Source organism: Pan paniscus, chromosome 9 (assembly GCF_029289425.2).
Source record: "Pan paniscus chromosome 9, NHGRI_mPanPan1-v2.0_pri, whole genome shotgun sequence".
In the NCBI taxonomy this organism is placed as follows: Eukaryota; Metazoa; Chordata; class Mammalia; order Primates; family Hominidae; genus Pan; species Pan paniscus.
Window position 1 is genome coordinate 7839528 of NC_073258.2, and position 10585 is coordinate 7850112.

Consider the following 10585-nt stretch of genomic DNA (forward strand, 5'->3'; position numbering starts at 1 on the left):
TGGCAGAAGGATCAAGGTGACTTTCTGGAGTTCCTTTTATAAAGGCATTAATCCCATTCATGAAATCTCTGTTCTCATAACCTGTTCAGTTCCAAAGGCCCCACCTCCTAACACTATCACATTGGTGATTCGATTTCTGCATATGAATTAGGAGAGGGGAAGAAACATTCAGGTCATAGCAATCTTATTTATTTTTATTTAGTTATAAGAAAAGGTTTGGAATTGCTTTTTGTCTTTGAATCATGATTGGTCTCAGAAGTGGTCATGGGTGAAAATATGGAATTGAGCTTTTTTCTCATCATCCAGAAAACCAACAGGTTTAAATGAGCATTTCATATCTGCTTTTTTCTCATCCTGAGACATATCTGTAATAGCAGTTAGACTGAGAACCAGGAACATTTTTTTCTATTACAAAGATGCATTTACTAGATAATTGTCAGGATACATTGTATGTTTCTTTGCTAAGACTCAGATATGACATCCCTCTCTAGACTATGCCTAATTTCTAACATGCTTTTAATAAGCAGAAATTTTTGTACAACAGGAGCCCCAGACAACGTTTTTGTTTGTTTGCTTGGTATTGCCTCTTAGTTCTCCACATAACGTCCCACTAAACAAAATCATTAAGTCACTTTGTATCCAGCCCTCTGCTTATACAAATTCTGTTTTTCTCCTATATATTCAAGCAGATCTATGCCCTCATGTTTTAGCAATAAACACAAAGAATTTGGTTCACATCTAAGCATTTGCTTTAAAGGGGAGGAGTATGAGCTTTGCTAATCTATCTTATAATTCTCTTGGTACACAGATGATTATCAGTGATGACAACCATATGATATATTCATTATCTTATTGACCAAGTACTCCTGTCCTCCTAGAACAAACAGATTTGTGGGCAAACTTTTCTCATGAAAATATGGCAAATATTCTTTGTTTCATTAGTTGCAATGATATGAAACATGTCTTTCTGAGAAAGGTGTGCAGTTTTTTTGGAATGACTTACTTGAGAACAATGACTAATGAACATAACTCTAATTTTCATTCATATGTCAAAGATTATTAAATTATTGTCAAACTCAATGAATGTATAATGGTAATGGTAATAGGGCTGAAGACTGAAAAAGGAAAATATGACCAAAGTCTTCCAGAAAACAATCCCAGTTTATAACAAAAAGGACAACCTCCTTTATGTGTATATTTATGCCAAATGTTTGAAGCAGGCACTGACATTTGGGAAAAAATAAACCAACAGCTGAAATTCAACTTGGTGTTCATAAGAATTATCCATCCATTGATCTTTCATCACAAGTTCTGATCTTTTTCAATTCCAATGAAGGTTATTTCAATACTACTTTGGCCACTCATTCCATAGCCATATTTTGTACCTCATGATCAGCCAGAAGTAGTTTTCTTCTCTTTTTAAACTCTAGTACCCCATTTCTTAATCACAGATATGTGTGTGTGTGTGTGTATACATTTGATCTGATCTAGATTAGATCTAATCTATACCACATAACCTATCATTTAAAGCATTTTCTCATCAGTTATACAAAATCTCCTTCTCTCTTGTTAAGCCAGTGGCACAAAAAAAAAGTATTTTCAAAGCAGTTTTATTAAGTCTTATAAATGGGTTCACAGTGGACTTTCAACATAAATTGCATTTTTTTTCCCTCATCAGTCAGAAAATTACCGAATGAACCAACCATATACAAACAATCAAAACTCATTGGTTCAACATTTTTAATTCTTCTTAACACTGAGTTGTGGAAGTAGCCAATTTCTGCTAGCTCTCTCTAGCCATCATATGCTGGGAAGCTCTATTCATCATATCTTTTTGACTAATCTTTCCCCCTTCCTTATGCCAACCTAATCTGGAAACTTTTCTCACTATAGCTTAACCCCTTACATTCTGTCGTCTCCTGAAATTAAACACTCTTGACGTTCTCTGGATACCAACAATTCTTGGACCTTGTCCTTTCTTAATAAATACATGTTATAAAAGTGATAGTTGATGACCAAAATAGACTAATGTATTATTTCTTTATGATACAATCATCCAATAATACTTACATCAGCTAATATTTCTACTGCACTTTTTATAAGCCAGATGCTAAGAAATCTAGAAGAAATGAATAAATTCCTCGACACATACACCCTCCCAAGACTAAACCAGGAAGACGCTGAATCTCTGAATAGACCAATAACAGGCTCTGAAATTGAGGCAATAATTAATAGCTTACCAACCAAAAAAGTCCAGGACCAGATGGATTCACAGCCGAATTCTGCCAGAGGTACAAGGAGGAGCTGGTACCATTCCTTCTGAAACTATTCCAATCAATAGAAAAGAGGGAATCCTCCTTAACTCATTTTATGAGGCCAGCATCATCCTGATACCAAAGCCTGGCAGAGACACAACCAAAAAAGAGAATTTTAGACCAATATCCCTGATGAACATCAATGCAAAAATTCTCAATAAAATACTGGCAAACCGAATCCAGCAGCACATCCAAAAGCTTATCCACCATGATCAAGTGGGCTTCATCCCTGGGATGCAAGGCTGGTTCAACATACGCAAATCAATAAACGTAATCCAGCATATAAACAGAACCAAAGACAAAACCCACATGATTATCTCAATAGATGCAGAAAAGGCCTTTGACAAAATTCAACAACCTTCATGCTAAAAACTCTCAATAAATTAGGTATTGGTGGGACGTATCTCAAAATAATTGGAGCTATCTATGACAAACCCACAGCCAATATCATACTGAATGGGCAAAAACTGGAAGCATTCCCTTTGAAAACTGGCACAAGACAGGGATGCCCTCTCTCACCACTCCTATTCAACATAGTGTTGGAAGTTCTGGCCAGGGCAATTAGGCAGGAGAAGGAAATAAAGGGTATTCAGTTAGGAAAAGAGGAAGTCAAATTGTCCCTGTTTGCAGATGACATGATAGCATATCTAGAAAACCCCATTGTCTCAGCCCAAAATCTCCTTAAGCTGATAAGCAACTTCAGCAAAGTCTCAGGATACAAAATCAATGTGCAAAAATCACAAGCATTCTTATACACCAATAACAGACAGGGAGCCAAATCATGAGTGAACTCCCATTCACAATTGCTTCAAAGAGAACAAAATACCTAGGAATCCAACTTACAAGGGGTGTGAAGGACCTCTTCAAGGAGAACTACAAACCACTGCTCAAGGAAATAAAAGAGGATACCAACAAATGGAAGAACATTCCATGCTCATGGATAGGAAGAATCAATATCATGAAAACGGCCATACTGCCCAAGGTAATTTATAGATTCAATGCCATCCCCATCAAGCTACCAAAGACTTTCTTCACAGAATTGGAAAAAACTACTTTAAAGTTCATATGGAACCAAAAAAGAGCCCGCATCGCCAAGTCAATCCTAAGCCAAAAGAACAAAGTTGGAGGCATCACACTACCTGACTTCAAACTATACTACAAGGCTACAGTAACCAAAACAGCATAGTACTGGTACCAAAACAGAGATATAGACCAATGGAACAAAACAGAGCCCTCAGAAATAATGCTGCATATCTACAACTATCTGATCTTTGACAAACCTGACAAAAACAAGAAATGGGGAAAGGATTCCCTATTTAATAAATGGTGCTGGGAAAACTGGCTAGCCATATGTAGGAAGCTGAAACTGGATCCCTTCCTTACACCTTATACAAAAATTAACTCAAGATGGATTAAAGACTTAAATGTTAGACCTAAAACCATAAAAACCCTAGAAGAAAACCTAAGCAATACCATTTAGGATATAGGCATGGGCAAGGACTTCATGTCTAAAACACCAAAAGCAATGGCAACAAAAGCCAAAATTCACTAATGGGATCTAATTAAACTAAAGAGCTTCTGCACAGCAAAAGAAAGTACCATCAGAGTGAACAGGCAACCTACAGAATGGGAGAAAATTTTCGCAACCTACTCATCTGACAAAGGGCTAATATCCAGAATCTACAATGAACTCAAACAAATTTACAAGAGAAAAAAATCCCATCAACAAGTGGGCAAAGGATATGAACAGACACTTCTCAAAAGAAGACATTTATGCAGCTGAAAGACACATGAAAAAATGCTCATCATCACTGGCCATCAGAGAAATGCAAATCAAAACCACAATGAGATACCATCTCACACCAGTTAGAATGGCAATCATTAAAAAGTCAGGAAACAACATATGCTGGAGAGGATGTGGAGAAATAGGAACACTTTTACACTGTTGTTTGGACTGTAAACTAGTTCAACCATTGTGGAAGTCAGTGTGGTGATTCCTCAGGGATCTAGAACTAGAAATACCATTTGACCCAGCCATCCCATTACTGGGTATACACCTAAAGGATTATAAATCATGCTGCTATAAAGACACATGCACACGTATATTTATTGTGGCACTATTCACAATAGCAAAGACTTGGAACCAACCCAAATGTCCGACAATGATAGACTGGATTAAGAAAATGTGGCACATATACACCATGGAATACTATGCAGCCATAAAAAATGATGAGTTCATGTCCTTTGTAGGGACATGGATGAAGCTGGAAACCATCATTCTCAGCAAACTATCACAAGGACAAAAAACCAAACACCACATGTTCTCACTCATAGGTGGGAACTGAACAATGAGAATACATGGACACAGGAAGGGGAACATCACACACCGGGGCCTGTTGTGGGGTGGGAGGAGGGGGCAGGTATAGCATTAGGAGATATACCTAATGTTAAATGATGAGTTAATGGGTGCAGCACACCAACACGGCACATGTATACATATGTAACTAACCTGCACCTTGTGCACATGTACCCTAAAACTTAAAAGTATAACCAAAAATAAATTAGAAAAAAGAAATTTACATATATTAGTTATTTAAATATGCTGGATAAATACTATTACACTCATTTCACAAAGATACTGACTCTATATCTTTGCTCGTTTCCCTTAGGTTCTCTGGATATTGAGAGAGGCTGATGTAATTATCTGGGTAATTGCTCCTCAGGGAACCTAACTTTCTCCCCATTACTCTACTCCTAGAGACTCTGATCAGCTTTTTCAAAAAATGGGCAGCATTCCAGCCCCAGGACTAAGAAGATATGAATGCCACAGTGGCAGGGACTTGCTGAAGTGAGCTTCCCCATCCCACCTGAGGCTCAGAGTCCAGTTTCACTTGTGAGTGCACAAGCCCATGATCCCTGATATGGCTTGGCTCTGTGTCTCCACCCAAATTTCATATTGAATTGTAATCCCCTATATGTCGGGGGAGGGACGAGGTAGGAGATTATTGGCTCATGGGAGCAGTTTCCCCCATGCAGTTCTCATGATACTGAGTGAGTTTTTATGAGATCTGATGGTTTTATAAGGCAGTTTTCCCTCTTCTTGCTCACTCTCTCTTGCCTGCCACCAAGTCAGATGTGCCTGCTTCTCCTTCTGCCATAATTGTAAGTTTCCTGAGGCTTCCCCAGCTATGTGGAAATGTGAGTCAATTAAACCTCCTTTGTTAATAAATTACCCAGTCTCAGGTAGTATCTTTATAGCAGTGTGAGAATGAACTAATACAATCCCCAAGCCCTGCCTTCTGAAGCAGCATTCAGGACTCCCAACCCCATGTCACGGTGTGAAGCCCTTAGCATTTTTCCTAAGACAGTAGTCACCTCCCTAGCTTCTTGAACCTGTCTGGCAGAAGGAGAGGAATCATATCCTAAATTGGTGGCAGATGGAAAACAAAACAAAAACACCAGAGCACATCATGAATTCTTGAAATAGTTTTGCCATCATATTATCTTGGGTTACTCACGAAATGCTTATGTCTGGTTTATATGCTCATCTATTAAGTGGGAAATTCTTGTCTCCTTGTTTACCTCACAGATGTGGTCTGAGTATCAGTGAGCCAATAACAAGGAAAGACAATTATTAATAAAAAGTTGGAAATAAGCTGACTGTGATTGACTCCTGAGAATTCCTGAAAGAGATATAGAGTGGAGAGAATATTAACATTCACTGGTTGCTAAAGGCTCACATTAAATATTTAGAGCCAGTCCCTGAGGTAAGTATTAACATCTTTATCTTTAAAAACAAAGATACTAATGTGCACAAAGGTAAAGTACGTAAAGTTATACCGAACGTAAGATTCACCTCCAATTCTGTCCAGCTCCAGGGGTACAGTCATCACTGTCCCACATTCTATTTTTTTTCTGCTGATTTGTTGTGTCCTATTATACTGGGCTATAGACCACATGATCCCTTTTGTAACCTTTCAAGCTAAAATGCTCTTGTCAAACAAATCCTATACTCAGGAGAATGATTGTGTTTTAAGAACTCTTTCAAGGAGATCTGACCCTTATCTGGCGGTGGAGACTCTGGAGATGGAAACTGAGAAGGATGCAAAAAAAAAAAAAAAAATGCAAGAAAGAAAAAAAAAGGAAGAAAACAAAAGAGACCACAGACAGGCAGAGAAGGCAGAGGAGGAGAGACTCTAGTTTCAAGTATCAGTCAAGATTTGTTTCTTCCAATATCCGGTTATTTGAGGTGTGGCAGGCAAGATATAGGGTGCAGTGGGATCAAGGATTCAGTAAGGCAGCACATGGGAACAACAGCTGCTCAATCCAGAGGCAGATCAATATTTGGTCTATTTAAGGAACTAAGAAGGCTATGTTGAGCTTTTGGAGGTGAGGAAGGAACATAAGGGCATAAGAATGCAGAAGACAAATGTTTCTCATTTTCAGCCATAAGATGTTCTGATGTGTGATCATTTGTTAAGGTCAATAATTTGTCCCTGAATTTCCCTGCCCTACATTTTAACATAGCCCACAGCACAGAGCTTTTCCTAAGCTGATAATCTATTATGTTACATTGTATCAGAGCACAATAAGTGTCCAAGGATCTTGTATTTAGTCTATTTAGTCAGGCAATTAATTTTTTTCTTTCCATATTTTCATGATAGCAAAAATATGAAAAAATAAATTATTTTAATATCCTATTACATCTACAGTTTTTATTTTCTCCATATTTTATTTTAGTTTTTGTCAAAGTGCCATGTTATATGCCCACTGCCACGGCCATGATAATTTCCCCCTTTTTTTTTTTCCTGCACTACATTGCATCCAACTTAGCCTGGAAATTTTCTACTAATTCTTAGGTCTTAGCTGAAATGCCACTTTCCAAGGAAAGCTTTTCCTGACTTTTAAGAATAAATTGGGTTTTTCCCTTTAGGACCCTCTCAAAGTATCTTGAACATTTCCTTTGTAGTACTTAATATAATTGTAACCAGCTTGGAGATAAGACTTCAGCATAGGTGACGACTGTATTTGAATATCTGTGGAAGAAGATTTGTTCTCTGTGAGCTGTGGTTGAAAGTTGCAGAGATTTTCTGAGTAGGTCTAGGACTCTGTGTTGCCTTGGTCCCGCAAGGTCCTTGACATAGAGGTGTGCTCACTGGTTATAGATCTGCAGAGCAAAGAAGAACTTCATAGTAACCATTACGGAATAGTGAGGTCCCTGTTGATGCGTAAGTTCAGCAGTGGCTGAATGGAAAGTTCGTACAAGAATCAGATTTTCAGCACACGTGGGAAGCATGTTTGTTCGTGTGTGAATAGGTAAGCAGGTGTGTCTGTGTGTGTTTGTGTGCATTTTGGTGAATGAGTTGAAAACAATCTTCAGAGGTCCTTCCTACCATGCTAGTCTAGGATTCTAATGTTATAACTGCTGACCTAGACAATGCTTATCTCAAAACACACCCAATCCAGGCAGGTGGTTTTCTCTTTCCCTCTATTGCCTTCCTCTCCTCCCCAGGAAAAGAACATCCTTGAAAATCTGTTTAGATTTCCACTGTTGTTGCCGTAGTGTATTCAGCAGTGTGTCTGAGCTAGAAAGAAAAAGTCCCGATGGATAAGGTAAGTTTCTTTGAGAACTGTTGAGTCAACAGATTGTGGATGTCATCGTTGACAGAATATTTTCATGAACCTTAAAGTCTGCACACACATCCACGAACGTAGGTTCCTTCTCCTTCCTGAATATTCCATGCCTTTGCACATAATCTTTCTAGTTGACTCCTAGAATTTTCAAAACATGGGACAGCTAGCCCAGTGTGGGTCCAAATTCTATGCTTTTCTAGTTTAATTCTCTGCCACTTGCTCCAGGCTCTGGCCACTGCCACTATCTCAGCCTTGCTTAATTATTCATACAATTATATTCATTCATCAGGTAATTTTTAGCTCTTTTTATATACCATGCTATAGACCTTGTCTTTGTATATTTACCAATAAAATATTTTCACCTATTCCTGATATTATTCCATATCTTATTTTGGGATTGCTTACATTTCTCTGTCTCCCCAGCAGCTTTTAAGGGCCAGACATCTCCACACCAACACAAGGCAGTCATTTCTAAGTTGATCCAAGGTGCACTACACCTTAAACGCATAATCTTTCTTTTCTTTCTTTCTTTTTCTATCATTCCTTCCTTCCCTCCTTTTCTTCTTTCTTTTCTTTTTCCTTCCTTCCTTTTCTCTCTTCCTTCCTTCCTTTTCTCTCTCTCTCTTCTTTCCTTTTCTTCTATTCTTCTTTCCTCTCCTTTCCTTCCTTCTTTCCTCCTTCCCTCCCTCCCGCTTGCTTTTCTCTTTTTCTTTCTTTTCTTTTCTCTTCTCTTTTCTTTTGTCTCATGCTGTTACCCAGGCATAAGTGTAGGCGTGCAATCCTGGCTCACTGCAACCTTTGCCTTCTGGGCCCAAGTGATCTTCCCGCCTCAGCCTCTCAAGTAGCTGGGACTACAGGCACACTCCAACAAGCCTGGCTAATTTTTGTATTTTTTTTAGTAGAGACAGAGTTTCGCCATGTTGCCTAAGCTGGTCTCAAATTCCTGGGCTCAAGCGATCTGCCTACATCAGCCTCCCAAAGTGCTGGAATTACAGGCATGAGCCACTGCACCTGATCAGACACATAATTTTCTTTCTGCCTATAACGTAATATAATTTTCTAGAACATAATTTTCTATCTGCCTATGACAGAAGCTGTAGCACTCTCCATACGGGAAATTTCTTGATGGTGGTCATTTGTCAGTTTTTAGAAATAAGAAGTTTGGCCACATAAATCTGTGAGTTTGCTTTTTTCTTCCCTTCCCTCAGTGCCCAGTTGTCTTTCTTCATAATGATGTCATCTCACTAATTTGTTTCTAATTTTCAAGGTGGCACTGATCCCTGAGGATGATATGTCAACATGAAAATTTCTAATAACTCTTTGGGGTTTTTACCTATGACATTCATTTTGGTTGGCATCCCAGGGCTGGAGTCAGAGCACCTCTGGATATCCGTCCCCTTCTGCCTGATATACATCATCATTTTCCTTGGGAATGGCATCATTCTTCACGTCATCAGAACAGATATTGCCCTACATCAACCCATGTACCTCTTTCTTGCCATGTTGGCACTGGCCGAGGTTGGTGTCTCTGCATCCACCCTGCCTACCGTGTTAGGCATATTCCTTTTTGGAAATACTGAAATTAGTCTTGAAGCTTGTCTTTTCCAGATGTTCCCCATCCATTCTTTATCCATGATGGAGTCAGCTGTGCTGCTGGCCATGTCTTTGGACCGCTTTATAGCCATCTACAGCCCACTGAGCTATACAGCTATCCTAACACTGCCCAGGGTCTTTGGCACAGGAGCTATTATAGTACTGAAAAGCATTATTCTCATGGCTCCGTTGCCCATTCTCTTATGGCATCTGCCCTTCTGTGGCCACAATGCCCTCTCACATTCCTATTGTCTGCACCCCAATCTTATCTATCTATCTTGTGGGAACATTTCTGTTAACAATATCTATGGGATTTTCATTGTTACCTCTACTTTTGGGCTGGATTCGTTGCTGATTGTGATCTCCTATGGGCTCATACTCCACACCGTATTGGGTATTGCCACTGGAGAAGGGCGGAAGAAGGCACTCAACACATGTGGCTCACACGTCTGTGCTGTGCTTGCTTACTATGTGCCTATGATTGGCTTGTCTATAGTGCACCGCCTTGGACATCGTGTGTCCCCTCTGCTGCAAGCCATGATGGCCAATGCCTACCTCTTCTTCCCACCTGTTGTCAATCCTATTGTCTACAGCATTAAGACCAAGGAGATCCATGGTGCCATTGTCCGAATGCTATTAGAGAAAAGACGCAGAGTGTAGCCAAAAACCACAGTAGGAAGAAATGTTTTTGTTTGTTTGCTTGCTTTCTATAATAACAGGTGGCCCTAGATTGCATGTTATGCAATTGATATCACCTTAAAACATGGCGTCTAACAGGAAGTTCTCTATAGTCTGTCCATGAACTGAGGTGAGGGTGCAGGTAGAGGTGAATTATGTGTGACAGAACAGTACACAAAAGTGAGGCTATTTTAAAACATGTGGTATGAGGTTTTCTTCATTACCTTGCATACCTGGAGCAGGAATGCAGAAAAGATTGTAACACAGCACTCCTAATAAGGAAAAGGCACCTGGGAGTTAGAAGGTGTAATGGGAAATCTATTGAGCCCTCTGTGCTAGGAAGAGAGGAAGTGAAATGTATTACA

At 39.3% G+C, this 10585-nt stretch overlaps 1 protein-coding gene across 1 annotated transcript; it reads left to right on the top strand.

The window, feature by feature from the left end:
* Positions 1-5960: 5960 nt before the first annotated feature.
* Positions 5961-10202, top strand: LOC100980872 (olfactory receptor 51J1). Its single transcript, XM_003819040.5, has one exon. The coding sequence runs from the start codon at positions 9249-9251 to the stop codon at positions 10200-10202; it is 954 nt and encodes a 317-aa protein (XP_003819088.5). The 5' UTR covers positions 5961-9248.
* The last annotated feature ends 383 nt before the right edge of the window (positions 10203-10585 follow it).